At 38.0% G+C, this 15,181-nt stretch overlaps 1 protein-coding gene across 1 annotated transcript; it reads left to right on the forward strand.

The window, feature by feature from the left end:
* The first annotated feature begins 5,180 nt into the window (after positions 1 to 5,180).
* LOC763744 (hemicentin-1) lies at positions 5,181 to 15,181 on the forward strand. The gene is made up of 6 exons (XM_001199810.4): positions 5,181 to 5,356; positions 7,401 to 7,550; positions 10,832 to 11,008; positions 11,694 to 11,870; positions 13,445 to 13,638; positions 14,519 to 15,181. Exons 1-6 carry the CDS (start codon positions 5,278 to 5,280, stop codon positions 14,933 to 14,935), a joined length of 1,194 nt encoding a protein of 397 aa, XP_001199810.3. The 5' UTR covers positions 5,181 to 5,277; the 3' UTR covers positions 14,936 to 15,181.

Below are 15,181 nucleotides of genomic sequence, written 5' to 3' on the forward strand. Positions count from 1 at the left end.
TTTGTTAGTTATAGTATGGTATATATTTTTTGCTTTGAGTATGTGTGTGATGTGGGGTGGGGTCAAATTCAGGTCGCTATACTGCATGGTTAGCCAACCTATCATTTTCTCCATGCAGACCGTCGACACATGGGTCTCTTATCGCATTTGTCATGCCTTAGACGGCCCCTCCCAAACAAAATTTAAATTCAATTTTATTATTAATAATATTAATTATTAGTGGGCTCTTGTATAGCGCTCATGTCTCTGGATCAGACTTGACACCCCTGGCGCTCCACAATTATGATTACCCCGGATTTAGCATGGCATTATGGCGCTATAGCATTTCAAGGAATTAATTCCTGCCATACCCATTTACCTCACTTGGGTCAAGTGTGGCAAATTAATGTCGAGTAATGCCAAAGGACATTAGTACATCGGAGAGACTCGGCTAACTGCGGACCATGTGATCCAAAGTCCGTTGACATATCCACTCGAATACGTACATCGACACTATTATAATCTATTTATCAGTTCTAATTAAATCTAACATAATTTTGTTACTAGGCCTAACGAAAAAAATTTTGGTTTCTTTTTTTAAAACTTTGTAAATAGTGTAAATAGTTCACTACAAAACTTTAGGAATTTTATTTGTCATATATTATATATTTAAAAGGTGTTGTAACGATTCAAGCTCTATTTGCTTATGTTTCATCACCTTTGTGTGTTCATTATTCAAACTGTATATAAGTTGCAACTTGTCTTTGATAAAACAATGTTATATTCTTTTTCACGTGAAGTTAATTCAAATGTATTGTAAAATTGAAAATGATTTGTCATCTTATATTAATTTTCATGTGATGTTAACTTCAATGAATTGTGAAATTGTGAACATGCATAAATAAATAAATAAATAAAAATAAAAAAATAAATTATTATAATAGTTTTTATTATTACTATTATTATTATAGGTCTACTTCATTAATGGCCGGGAAAGCGTCTATCATCGTGTTTTTCATGCCTTAGCCGGACCCCCCTCTCTCTCTCTTTCTCTCCTCTCCCTCTCTCTTTCTCTTTCTCTCCTCTCCCTCTCTCTTTCTCTTTCTCTCTCTCTCTCTTTAGGCATACAAATTATGTCTCTCTTCCTCACTTCCCGATACATACAGTTTCGCTTTGATTAAATTTGCCTTTGTTTTTCCTGTTTTCTATTGAGCATGCTATTTTGTTTTGCTCTGATTTGTTTGTTTGGGGTTTGGCGGATCTTTTTTTAAATTTTCAATGCCAGGATTTTATTTCAATAAATTCATTGAGTTTGATTTGAAGAAGTACTCCTTTTTTCGTCCCCCGCCCCTCCGGCACCGCTTCACTTACCCCAGAGATTAACCATCGCTATTTCGGAAACTTCAAAAATTACAGATTTACACTACAAATCATGTGAGAGAGGAAAGCGAAAGATAAGGAATATCTTAAAGTTTGAATTGAGAAGCCGAAGACTCAAAAGCATCTTCAGAGCCTATATAAACAGTCCATTAATTAATTCTAACCGGAGATTTCAAATATGATTTATATAATAATTTATATTTAGGGCATATTATGTAAGTCAAATACACTGTTGGTCATAATGGTGGAATATTTTTTTTTTACCCCGATTTATGGAAAGGTTTTAACAATGATTTATTCCTACTAAATCTAGATAAAAGTATAAATTCTCAGATTTGATTGAATAATAATTTGGTGAGTGTTTGTTTTGCGTGACTGCTAAAGCATGTGTATGCTTCTATGCTAATCTACTAGGGGACCTACGTCCTTAAGTCATAACTGACAGTAATGAGGAATAATGCCTCATAAAAGGGCACTAATAAAGCATATGTTAACGGTTTTGATCCTGGGGGCTCACAGTAACGGGGCCATTGCTTAGCCACTGAATCATGACTGTACGCAGCGGGGGCAAGGGTACGTCGCCGCCCCCATAAATACAAAAAAACAAAGAAAATGCAATAAATTTTCAATAATTCATTGCATTTTGCCCCGACCCCTAGGATAAAAAAAATCCTCTATGTGGGCATGCCTTGACCCATAATGCATTGCCCTACAGAGGAATTTGTGATGTTGGGGACCGGGGGGAAATGCAATGAATTATTGAAAATCTATTGCATTTTCTTTGTTTTTTTGTATTTATGGGGGCGGCGACGTACCCTAGTCCCTGCTGCGTACCGTTATGATTCAGTGGCTAAGCAATGGCCCCGTTACTGTGAGCCCCCAGGATCAAAACCGTTAAGATATGCTTCATTAGTGCCCTTTTATGAGGCATTATTCCTCATTACTGTCAGTTATGACTTAAGGACGTAGGTCCCCTAGTAGATTAGCATAGAAGCATACACATGATTTAGCAATCACGCAAAACAAACACTCCCAAACTATTATTCAACCAAATCTGAGAATTTATACTATTATCTAGATCAAGTAGGAATAAATCATTGTTAAAATCTTTCCATAAATCGGGGTAAAAAAAAAATATTCCACCATTATGACCAACAGTGTATGTATTGTATTGTATTTATTAAACTTCATTGATGTACATCAATATTCTTTGTTTAAACATATAAATCAATTTACCATGCAATGTAGCTAATCAATATTCTGTTTGGAAACATAGTCTATACATCATAATTATAAATCAACTTATAATGTAATGTGACAAATCAATATTATGTTTGTTAACATAATCGTATAAACCAATCGACAAAGCAGTGCTTATAGCAAAACAGAAGAAAAATTATATCCAGCAGAAACACTCTTTTTTTTTTCTTTTTGTAATGACATGACAGATATAATGCATAAAGTAAAAATTATAATGTATTATTATACATCCGAAGATTTAGATATATGAAACCTTATACAGCAATTTTCTAAATAAATTATAACTCATACTTTACTAAAATAAATGACGTAATAGTACTTATACTGTCTTATCCAGCAGAAACACCCCTTTTTCTTTTTGTAATGACATGACATAATTATTATATAATGCATAAAGTAATTAATATAATGTACCATAAGACATCCGAAGATTTAGATAATAAAACCTAATACAGCAGTTTTCTAAATAAATTATAGCTCATGCTATGAATGCACTGCAAAAACCAGGGTGTTAAATTTCTAACACCAGTATGGTATTGATTTTTTTTTATACCATTGGTGTTTTTTTTTTTAACACCGGTCAGATTTAAGCATGCATTAATAATTACTTGGTGTTAAGTAACACAGTGTTGTTTTATGCTCGTTGTTGAAAGTATCATCACGTGATTTCGTTTAAGGTGGTTGATTGGTCGAATAAGTTTTTTACGCGCGCTTAATGATTACTTTACACGTGTTCACAGAAGAATACATTTATCATGATTTGTTAAGCAAATTATGACAATGCACATCAATTTTGTGATTTGTATTTTCCTTTGGCAATTATTGACCAATAGATTATTTGTCCGATCTTGTTACAATTACAATATACCTATTGGTGGACAGTAGCCAACATCGATTATGAATTATCAGTTTACCACTTGTTCCTCTACCCTGGTCGATAATAGGAAATATGGAATGTGGGACCATTGGATCAACAAGAATATAAACACCAAAAGTGGAATTGAATTTGTTATGATTCCAGACATTGTTGTTAATCTACACCAGTAGGAGTTGTCAAATATTACCACCAAGAGTGGAATTGAATTTGTTACGATTCCAGATATTGTTGTTAATCTACACCAGTAGGATCGAGTTGTCAAATATTAACACCAAAAGTGAAATTGAAATTATCTAATTCCAGAAAATGGTGTTAAGTAACACCAGAGGAGTTGTCCGATATAGATACCAAGAAAGTGTTAAATTGAACACACTTGGTGTTAATTTTAACACTCTGGTTTTTGCATTGTGCACTCTTTTGAACTTTCAATTTGTATTATTATTCAACCACTTTATTCTTATTTTCAGTTTATGAAGTTGGTGGAAGTTCTAGATTTTCACACTATCATTAAAGGTGATCAATGAATATTACTAGAGAATTCCTCTTCTATTTCGCTTTCGTTTTGTTTGCTCAGTTCAGTCCCCTTTTCAAAAACACTTCCAGGAAAATGGTTTCAGATTTTAAGCGGACACACATCCGACGGCACATCAAAAATGAGATTAAAACCAGATGTCGTACAAGAGAGGGGCTTCGGGGGCTCCAGCCACCCCCACCCCAACAAAAAAGTATATATATTTTTTGAAAAATTAAAATTAAAAAAAACCTTCAAATCCCTCTTCCCTGAAAATTTCTTTCATTATCAGTTTAATTAGGTGAAGCACAATCACGTAGAAAAGATTAAAGGCGAGAATACCCAAACCCCAGCCGACTCCCCCTCCCCCCTAAAAAAAAATCCCTGTAAAATGGCCGGGGGCAGAATCCAACTTTCGCCCTTTCCCCCGCCTTTTTTCCCCTTCTTAATCTTCTTCTCCTTTCTTTCTTTTTGCACCGCGAGCTATCATGACTTTATGGCCTGGAGTCTTACCCACTTTTCATACCAAATCAGGAGGCGCGATGGCTCAGTGGTAGAGCAGGGGTCTCGTAAACGGGAGATCCCGGGTTCAAAAACCAGTCGATGCGCTAGTGCCCTTTGGTAAGGCATCAATCCTTATTAGCAAGTACCTCGGTGAGGACTTAAAGCTGTCGGTCCCCTGGCGGCTAAATAACAAGCATACACAATGCTTCCTTATAGCAGTCAAGTAAAACCAACCCAATCCGCAATTACAATCACAAATTTATACATTCGACCTACGGGTGTCGCGCAGCTTCAATATTAAATCATCATCATCATCATGCAATATGATAATTCCAAATCTGTTTTCAGACATAGATATGGAACATTACGGGTTCCGGACCTTTGCGAAGTAATGTATTTTGACGAGGGACCCCCCCCCCCCCCACCCCTCATGCCATCTCCTGCATGGTTCCGCCACTGGTAATGAACTGGCTAGATCATACGACACGTTTTGTTTGTATTTTCCTGGAGAAAAAAAATCATTGATCCATCGTAGGTATATTTCCGTCAACACTTAACGGAAGTTTATTATGTTCTGGAAAGAACGAAACCGATAGTGTGGTGTGTGAGAGCGAGAGAGAGAGAGAGAGAGAGAGAGAGAGAGAGAGAAAGAGAGAGAGAGAGGAAATCAGAAGTGAGGAGAGGCTCATTCATTTGTTGATGTTAGACGCTTTAATACTTAAAAAAGTTGCTGCTTTATCAGTTCCTCACAAGCTAGACTGACACGATGGTGATAATGGAAAGGATCAAAGTCTCTTTGAGTGTTGTAGGTGTTCTCCTTGTCTGCGCAACAAGTCTCGCTTCTGGTAAGAAACAAATTTAAAGACACACTCCTTCCTTAACTATTTATTTTTAAAATCTAACAACTATTGTTCATATTGTCATTAGGTGAAGTTGTTTAATAAGTGTTGCACCTTGTATAGGCCTATGTCTTGATGTAAAGCGTAATAAGCAATATCTTAAAGGATTTTGCGCTACAAGTTAGTCTTCAGGTGTATATTTGAGCTCGTCATATTTAATATCATCATAGTGATAATAATAATTGAAAGTCAAAATTAGTTATAAGGGAATTGGGTCTCATTCACTCATGGTATAGCCACTAGTCTTATTACTTCTTTTTATGTGGGCCAGAGCCTTGCCAGGTACCCTACACACTTGGGCAGAGTGGGAAAAAAATTTTATGTGTGCAAAACACCTTAGGCCTATCCAAGGATTGTAAGCACCGAAGAATGAGGATCGAACCCAGGACCTCTGGTATGAGAGCCAAGAGCCTATACCACAGTCCTCCAACAAAGTTCTTTGCTAGTGAGTGATTCCGAACAATGTGAAAGTATTTCAAATAAATGCCTTTGTATTGAGATTTTCGTTGCTCTCTCTATTTTGTCTCTATATCCACAATCTATCACAATGTGACACACGGTATATACGCATGATGTTTTTAACATAGTGTGTTCACATAGCCATAAAACACTGTGATACTGTGATCCCATGGTCAAACTCTATGATTTCATATTATGTTACCATTGACCACCGTGTGTCATTATGTCACAGTGTGGACCTGTTGTTACACTGTGCGTGATACTATTCTATTTTTGTCAGCTAGGGAATCGGTGACAGTACCTCATGAAATCACTTCAATCTAATCTAATATATTGCCATTTTGCCATGGTCTGTACGTACATTTTTGTTTGTGAAGACTGTTATAAATCAACCAAATGCAACTCCTATAAAATAGTTAGAGACACCTGTTGAACGTGCAAACATGAAATTCACATTTGTATAAATAGACATTTATTTTAATCAGTTATTAATACTGCTCTTCCTGCAAGCCCTACGATACCATTATTATTACCCCAGTCAATAATTTCCAGGTAGCCATTTACACCTCCGCGGAGAGTGGGAAATGTGGATTAATAACTCAACAAAGGACGTTAGTACCGGGCTGAAATTTTAACCCTCATCCCTTGGATTGAGAGTCAAGTGAATGAACCACTATACAGTGCGTCCCAGAAAAAATGAAAACGAGAACTATCGCTGTTTTATCATAACATGAAGTCTTTCGTCCACGGCTGATAGTCAACGAAACGGAGTTAAGTCTATTGTTAATTCCGTTTGTTGCTACAGCAGACAGCCAGTGAAAACGAATTCGTTTAATAAAATTATGGAAATGCAAGCACTAGTTTAAACAAAACAGAACTTTTTTATTCCTACCTCATTTTTCCTGACTGAGGTGTCATATGAAAGGGCAGAAACTCAACTTTCTTGAAATGCGATTTTTCTCTTTGAAATTCAAATACCGTCCGCCAAATGACTTTTTGTTTTCCTCTCTTCAAATTCATTTTAATCACTCATGCGTGAAATATGGATTATACGAGTTGCATTAAATGAAAGAGGAGGATCTAAGCTTTACAAATATGTGTCATTTATCAATTATAATTGTGATTAAGTTAAGATAAAACATCGATAATTCTCGGTTTCGTTTTTTCTGGGACGCACTGTATATTAAATCAAGACACCTCCACAATAATACGCAGATCGAGCTCTAACGTATTATGTAAGAATGATATACAATGTGGTAGGCCTATTACAAAATGCCCTTGATTACTTGAAAGCCTATGCGACCGTGTTTTATTATCATCATTGTCCTGCATCTAATGTATGTTAATTATGCATTCAATATATTTGTTTAATTTCGTTTATAATTAGCTGTATTAAATTATATACACTTAAAATATTGTTTCAAACCATATTATGTTCATGAAAACGTATGATGAAAAAAAGGAAAAAGATGCAGAAACCAATAAATAAAATAAAATAAATAAAATCATCATATCTTGTTGGCACTGGCAGAAACTCCTTGGAGCAACTGGACCGAATGCACGCAGACCTGTGGGTACGGAGTTCAGTTTCGCCATCGTCCATGTCCTCACGGCGATCATGCAGAATGCACTGTCTCTGAACTAGGAGAACTGAAAAGATGCAAACTCCGTGAATGCCCAAGTACGTAAATTATCCAAAATGTTATATGTATACCACTGACATTTTTACCTCTAACGTGTTTACCTCTAACATGTTCACGTCTGGCATTTGTACCTCTTACATTTACACCTCTGACATTTTTAGCTCTAGCATTTTTACCTATGGCATTTTTACCTCTGACATTTTTACCTCTGACATTTTCACGTCTGACATTTTTACCTCTTACATTTTCACCTCTGACATTTTCAACTCTGGCACTTTCAACTCTGGCATTTTTACCTCTAGCATTTTTACCTTTGGCATTTTTACCTCTGACATTTTTACCTCTGACATTTTCACGTCTGACATTTTTACCTCTTACATTTTCACCTCTGACATTTTCAACTCTGGCACTTTTAACTCTGGCATTTTTACCTACACTGTCGCTCATAAAGTTGGAATATTTTTGTTTTACCCCAATTTACGGAATTATTTTAAAAATAATTTATAAATAATAGATCTAGATAATAGTATACATTCTAAGTTTTATTGAATAATAATATGCCAATTTGTGTTTTCCGTGACTGCTAAAGCATGTACGCTACTATGCTTATTAACTAGGGGACCTACTCCCTTAAGTTATAAATGACAGATGATGAGGATTAATGCCCCACAAAAGGGCACTAATATAGCACATCGACACGGTTTTGGTCCTGGGGCCTCTCAGTTACGAGGCCATTGCTGTGTCACTAAACCATGCCTGTACGCAGCGGGGGCTAGGGTAGGGGGCAGTTTCCATAAATAAAAAAAACCTCAGAAAATGCAATAAATTTTCCATAATTTATTGCATTTTACCCCGGTCCCCAACATAAAAAAATCCTTTGGACGGCCATGTATTATAGCTTTCTGTTTTTTTTTAAATACTATACGTATACGATACGTTTCTGATACGTCCCCCCACAAATTTTCAGGTAGTGAAAATATCCCTCCCACGATTTAGGTTAAAATCTTCTTTTTTTTTTCTTCTTCTTTCTCTCTTTCTCTCCGTGTTGACTTAAAAAAAAAAAAATTATTTTAGTTACTTTCCAAAAGTTGCCAGCTAAACTAAAATGTTCCCACTGTTTATACGTTATTTTGGACCGGTTTCTAAATTATTGAGATATGGAATTTTTGTTAAAGTAAGTTATATATTATAGAACATTTTCGCTTTTTAGGAAAAAATGCAAACATTAAAACTTTCGTTCATTATTTTGTTTTATTCAGTCTATGTATTTTACTGTTTCTGATACTAAATTTATATTGGGAGGGGGGTGTTAAGCCTTATGCCACACCATATCCTGCAAACACCGCATGCTATGTCCTCCGACCCCCTCCCCCTAATCATCACTGAACTCAGGGGGGGCAGGGGGTGCGGCCGCCCCTATCATTTTGAAAAAAAGGAAGAGGAAGGGAAGGAGAAAGAGGAAAAGGAGAAGGAAAAGGAAGAGAAGGAGAAGAAAAGAAAAGGAAGGGGACGAGAAGGAGGGAGGCCAGGAGAAAGAGAACTTAAAATGTAATTTATGACGTAAGGGAGAGCGGGGGGAGAGGGGGGAAAATAAAGATAGAGAAAATAAAGAAAAAGAGAGAAAAATCAAGCCAAATCAGGCTATCAGATTTTATTCATAGAAGCGTCTTTATTACATTCACATTACCAGAAGTTCAAACATTAGTTTACTATGAAAATATTTTCACCAACTGAAAAAAAATCAAATTAATTCCTTGTATCTCCCAAATCTTATGGCTGATTGTTCAATGGAAACGACAAAATAACAACCCTTCTGAAAAATATGGTGACACCCCCCTTGCGTTCTTGTTCCAGTTAATTGAACTTAAGACTGTTTTCTTTTTAATTTGGCAAAAAGTATGAACCGAATCGAGCCATTTATGCATCAATTTAAAACAAATCTTAAACTTCTGAAGGGGGCACACTCCCCTCAGACACCCCCTGCGTTCTACTGTTTTCTTTTCAATTTGGCAAAAAGTATGCACCAAAGCGAGCCATTTAAGCATCAATTTCAAAACAAATTTTCAACTTCTGAGGGGGGGGGGGGGGCACATCCCCCTCAGACACCCCCTGCGTTTTTCGTTTATGTTAGTTGAACTATCGACTTTTTTCTTTTTAATTTGGCAAAAAGTATGCACAAAAGCGAGCCCTTTAAGCATCAATTAAAAAAAAAAAAAAAACTTCAACTTCTGAGGGGGCACATCCCCCCTCACACCCCCCTTTTGCCCCCTAACAAAATAACCTGGCGCCGCTCTGTCTGAAATTGTGCCCCCCCCCCCCCCACGGTCTAATTTGGATTGACGCCCATGATTACAATACTATCAAAGTATATGAGTTTCTTTTGTCCAATTATCAAGTAGTTTTCTGATTCTCCACAGTAATGAAGAAGTGTTTCCTTCTGTAGCAGGAACTACCTTTTACCCCGACGTATTCAACGTTCTGCTAAATGCGTTTTTATTTCCTCCTGTTTTCATCCGTATACGGGAACCACGGAAGTCTTGCATTTCCTGTACTAGACGAATTTGATACCAAACGGGAAAAGCCCACATCGTGTAAACAAACAAAATCCTGATTCTGTAGTCTTTTCCAGCAGTATTGATATAAAATATCATCTACATCCAAAGCAATCTAAACGTCAAGTTAGGAACATTTAAGCCTTTAAAGTAAATAACGTTTAATTGCCGATAAGAAATATGAACGATGATTTGACCCTCATGTTTCAGTAATTTAGAGACGACCCCAGATTCTCTGGCGGGGAGGAGGGGGAGGGGGGGGGGGGGTTCAAATCTTTAAAAATTCTCTGAGAATCCTTGTAAATACGTATACATTTCAGATGCCTTGTCGAGGGGGGCATGAATATGGAATCATTTTAGTCAAAGTCGTAGTGTGGGTCCTGGCATTCGAGAGGGGACTAATGTCACATGAAGGGAGGTTCAGAAAATGTGAGAGAACAACATTATAATATTTTTAATTAAGGGAGGAGGTGTGGGAGAGGTCATCTTTACAGTTTGCCCCCTCCCCTTCTCTCTCTCTCTCTCTCTCTCTCTCTTATTCTCTCTCTCCCTCTCTCTCTCTCTCTCATTCTCTCTCTCTCTCTCTATCTCTCTCTCTCTCTCTCTCATTCTCTCTCTCTCTCTCTCTCTCAAGTTTTTTCTCCATTTCTTTTTACTCCATTCGATTGGTGTATACATCCCCCCATCCCCCTTCTCCATAATGTATCTACGCCACAGCTAATCACCGTTTTATTCCTGCTTTTTATTCCGTTCTCGTGTGTGAGCAGTAGACGGAGGATGGAGCGACTGGTCCAGGTTGCGACCTTGCAGTAAGACCTGTGGCGAAGGAGGAGTTCGGGCAAGGTACCGGACGTGCACTAAGCCCAGACCTCAACATGGCGGTCTGCCGTGTGAAGGAAGCAGAATGGATCGTATGCCTTGCTCTCCACTTGGGGCATGCCCTGGTAAATATAATAATGAAAATTAATCAAGACAATAAAGATGATGATGATGATGATAACAGGCTTAATTGTAACAATTGTAATAATGATAATGATGATAACAATAAAAATAATAATCGTAACGACGATAACAATATTAATCGTACCAATAATAATAATGATAATAATGATGATAATAATAAAAATAATCATATACAGTAGGCTTGCGGATGCAAGATGTGAGAGAGAGGGTGGATTGAGGAGTCCTGAAAAGGACTCTCGGTAATCTTTCTTGAGGGTGTGTAGTCGTGAAAAGGACTGTTGGTGTAGTCTTAAAAAAGACTGTTGGTTATCTTTCTTAGCATAATTTCTAAGGAGGACTGTAGCGCCAATTGGAGAGGATGGGTGGCGGGAGTGGCTCGACGTAAAAAAAAAAAATCATGTTACTTTTTAAAGATTCCCCTCACGTCACTCCCTCTGTTTCCGTGTGTCGTCGCCCCCTCCTTTTCACCCCCTCCTCTTCCTGTATTATGAAAAATTGAGGACATCAGAGTGGACTAACGGCCTACGAGACTGGCGAGGTCGGTCTGGTGAACAGCATTTCAGTATAGGCCCACGACACTGTTGGTCTTTTAGGCCGTCGGGCAGCAGCAGAAACAAAGCTATTCCAAGAGTTTAACTTCCACCGTCGTCTCTCTTATGCTTGTAGTCGATGGAGGTTGGAGTGATTGGACAGAATGGGGTGCATGTCAGGCCAAAGTCTGTAGAAAAAGAGGCAATCGTTTCCGGACCAGGCGCTGCAACAATCCCGAGCCCCTGTACGGTGGGTCTCATTGTGAGGGCGCTAGCAGTGAGAGTGAGAAATGCAAGAAGGCCGACTGCCCAGGTACGTTAAAAAAAAAAACAGCAACAAATTCAAACCCTTTAAAAGGCTACTTTGGCGCATTTACTTTAAAGTTAAATTTAATTAATCTTTAAAGTTTTGAAATATTTTTTGCATTATCTTTAAAATTAAATTAAATTAATCTTTATAGTTTTGAAATACTTTTTGAAAAATTTATCCCCCAGCTTTAAATCGCATGCTAAAAATAAACAAAATAACAAAACAAACAATAATTAAACACAAAAACTAAGAAAATACACTAGTGTGTGTGTGTGTGGGGGTGGGGGGGGGGGATTTTATATTTTCTGAACACAGTTCCCCACCTCTGAAAATGTCGAGGAGACACCTCCACCTCAATGCCGCACCAATGCCGCACTGTCTTGCATAGCGCAGGTAATCTGCTCACGTGGCGTGTTAATAGTGCCCATCCACTGCCATATTGCACTATGCAAGCAATGAACGAAACGCACAATAAAGAAGCAATAAGAGCCAACGCATGTGCATTTTTTCCCCTATACAACAAATGTTTTGCTTTTCCAGTATGCTTTCAAAAATACACAATTTCAGTCTCTTTGATTTTAAGATGAAATTAAGATAAGTTCTATCTCTAAAACTACCAAATAAGGGGGTTTACAGATAGCACATGGTACAAATGACCCCAAATATCCACAGATCTTTTACACATGGAGAAGTTACACTTTGAGCATCTTAGAATAATAACTGCCAAAGTCCTGTAGCAGCCTTTTCACACACAGCTAACATTCTATAAACATGACTAGTATAAACGTGTTTCGATCGAACGTGTTTAAACTAATCACGAGCCTTTCACACACAGAAATTTCGGTGCGATCGTTAATCGTTTCGTGATTAACTACTGCTCGTAAAATGCGCAGTAGTGCCATTGCGCATTGAAGGTCATGTCACATCAATCAAAGCGCATGCTCCATCCAGTTTAAACACGTCTGAAATACGTTTAAACACGAATAACCTTTCACACACAAAATGTCAAGCTCACTAGATACGAACTTCGTATCTGCAGCCTGCTTTTAGGCAGCAAATTCATTGTATCAAGAGATGATTAGAATCACTCAACAGTTTTACAGCCTTTTCACACCAAGGGCGTATGCATCGCGACTTCGTATCTATCCCAACATCGTATAAACGATGTTCACACTGGGAAATTTTGTCTATAAATATGTTTAAAACTGTTGAGTGATTCTAATCATCTCTAGATACGATGAATTTTAGCTGTGTGTTAAAAGGCTGCTAGATGTGCTTCATGAATAACTTTTGTTTGCCCTCTTGAAAAGAATACTTCCACCTGCGTATCTTAGAATGTACCGTTAGTGCATAAATGAATAATGTTACATAACTTTCATGAGCGCATATCCAGTATTCATCTCTGGTGGGTTTTATCTTTAATTTTGGTACAAATGACCTTTATCTGCCCATGCGCAGATTGTATCTTTAAACTGGCTAATTGGTTTCGATGTAGCGTAAATAGAGTTTGGCTGGCAGATCAGAGCACGTTTGACATCCAGTGATCCTTTATATTAGTTTCCGCTTTTTGTCATCAGTTCACGGCGGCTGGAGTGCGTGGAGAGATTCTACCTCCTGCTCCACTACATGTGGAATTGGTAATCAAATACAGACCAGGACCTGCGACAATCCGGCCCCTGCCGATTCCACTACCAGGAGTGGAAAAGACTGCATTGGGGAATCATCGAAAACGATCCAGTGCCGGGTTCCAACCGCGTGTCCTTTTGATGGGGTAAGATCGACTTTTGTCCCAGGAGGTGGTGGGGGGGGGGGGGGGGGGGGCAATTACACATTTTGACATTACTGATTATCCCCTATGGAAGAAATACTGGCAATATTACTAAGAAACAGGCGTTTCTTGCCCGAATCTTATACAATGTAAGTTCATCGGCAAAAAGGTTGGAAACTCAAATTTGATCGATGAAATGCTTTTCTATTGTTTAATATGCCAACATGGTTTGCACTATCAGATATTTGTTTGACTATATTGTCATTAATTTGTTAATAATTTGCCATTCCAATTCAATCCGAGTCAGTTTTTTTCTTCAAAATGCGATTCCTTTATTACCACTTTCCAATATCGGCTTGAAATTAAAAAAAAAAATCGGTATATATTCTCTGCGGACTTGCATTCCCCTACCCTTAAAGAGAAGGTTGAGTTCTGGGAAGAGGTGAAAAATAATTTGTGAGCATTATTCATTCTTATTATGCAAGTGTGGAAGAACATCAGTTAAGACATGTTCCCTGAAAAGCATGGCTCGTCAAATGCCTTCATATTCTAAATATGCATGTAACATCGTAAAAATCGGGGGGCCGGCTTTTTACGCCACGTGTTCGTGTAGTCCCATATACATCTTTCTGTGCAAGTGTTTGTAACTTTACCAAGACTTGGCCACATTTCTTATCATTTTGATGATTCCAGAACCTTGCAATACACACAAATTCTTATATGCTAGATGATCAACCTTTTCTGGTCGGTTCCACACCGTTTCTTTCACAATGCAATCGCATGACCAGAACTCAACTTCATCTTTAAATACCTTAATCTGACAATAACTATTTTAATTCAAATGTTTCACTGTCTTTTCCCTCCTGTTGCTCAATCAAACCAGAGTGATGGCTCGTCCTCTTTTGAGTCAAGTTTCACCACAACCACCTCAACCACCCCAGGGGAAGTGGCCATAGACAGTGAATGGTCATCCGTTAGCTCAGTAGCTGATCCTGATCCTGGCCCAGAACTGCCAAAAGAGAAACCAAATGGTGGAAGTTGGGCCAGTGTTAGTGATGATGATTGGGTAAGTGATGATTGGGCAGAAACGACTACCCCCGCGACTACCCCAGAGAATGAGCAATTAAGCTCTTTTGAAGAACCATCGGTAGATCCTCCTGCAAACCCTGGGAATGAGCCATCCGCAAGCTCTTTTGATGATTCACAGGTAGATGGTTCTACAACCCCAGGTAACCATGGCAACGGAGGAGATGAATGCGATCCCGCGTCTGATCCAGACGCGTCATCTTTCTGTCCGTAAGACAATAGCCGAACCCGTGTTTACAGGCATCGTTTAACCATGGACCTACTATCGAAGTAGTCTTAGTAGGTCCATGGTTTAACAATGTTAAATCTGAGATACATGACCCCACGTATCATCAGTGTAATAGTGTAATATTGAAGCCCAAAAAAAAAATGCGCTTCAAAAGGATAAGGAGTGCCTCAACAAATTACAAATCTTTGAGTGACTTTACCATACTCATTTTTCCCAATAGACTCACTGTAG

The sequence above is a fragment of the Strongylocentrotus purpuratus genome, unplaced genomic scaffold (genome assembly GCF_000002235.5).
Source record: "Strongylocentrotus purpuratus isolate Spur 01 unplaced genomic scaffold, Spur_5.0 spur5_scaffold_3, whole genome shotgun sequence".
Lineage (NCBI taxonomy): Eukaryota > Metazoa > Echinodermata > Echinoidea > Camarodonta > Strongylocentrotidae > Strongylocentrotus > Strongylocentrotus purpuratus.

Excerpts from the sequence above, each read along its gene's own strand:
- LOC763744 (XM_001199810.4), top strand. The coding sequence starts at position 5,278 with ATGGTGATAATGGAAAGGATCAAAGTCTCTTTGAGTGTTGTAGGTGTT. Across the intron at positions 11,009-11,693 it reads TCCACTTGGGGCATGCCCTG|TCGATGGAGGTTGGAGTGAT; the intron begins GTAAATATAATA and ends TTATGCTTGTAG. Across the intron at positions 13,639-14,518 it reads CCGCGTGTCCTTTTGATGGG|AGTGATGGCTCGTCCTCTTT; the intron begins GTAAGATCGACT and ends CAATCAAACCAG.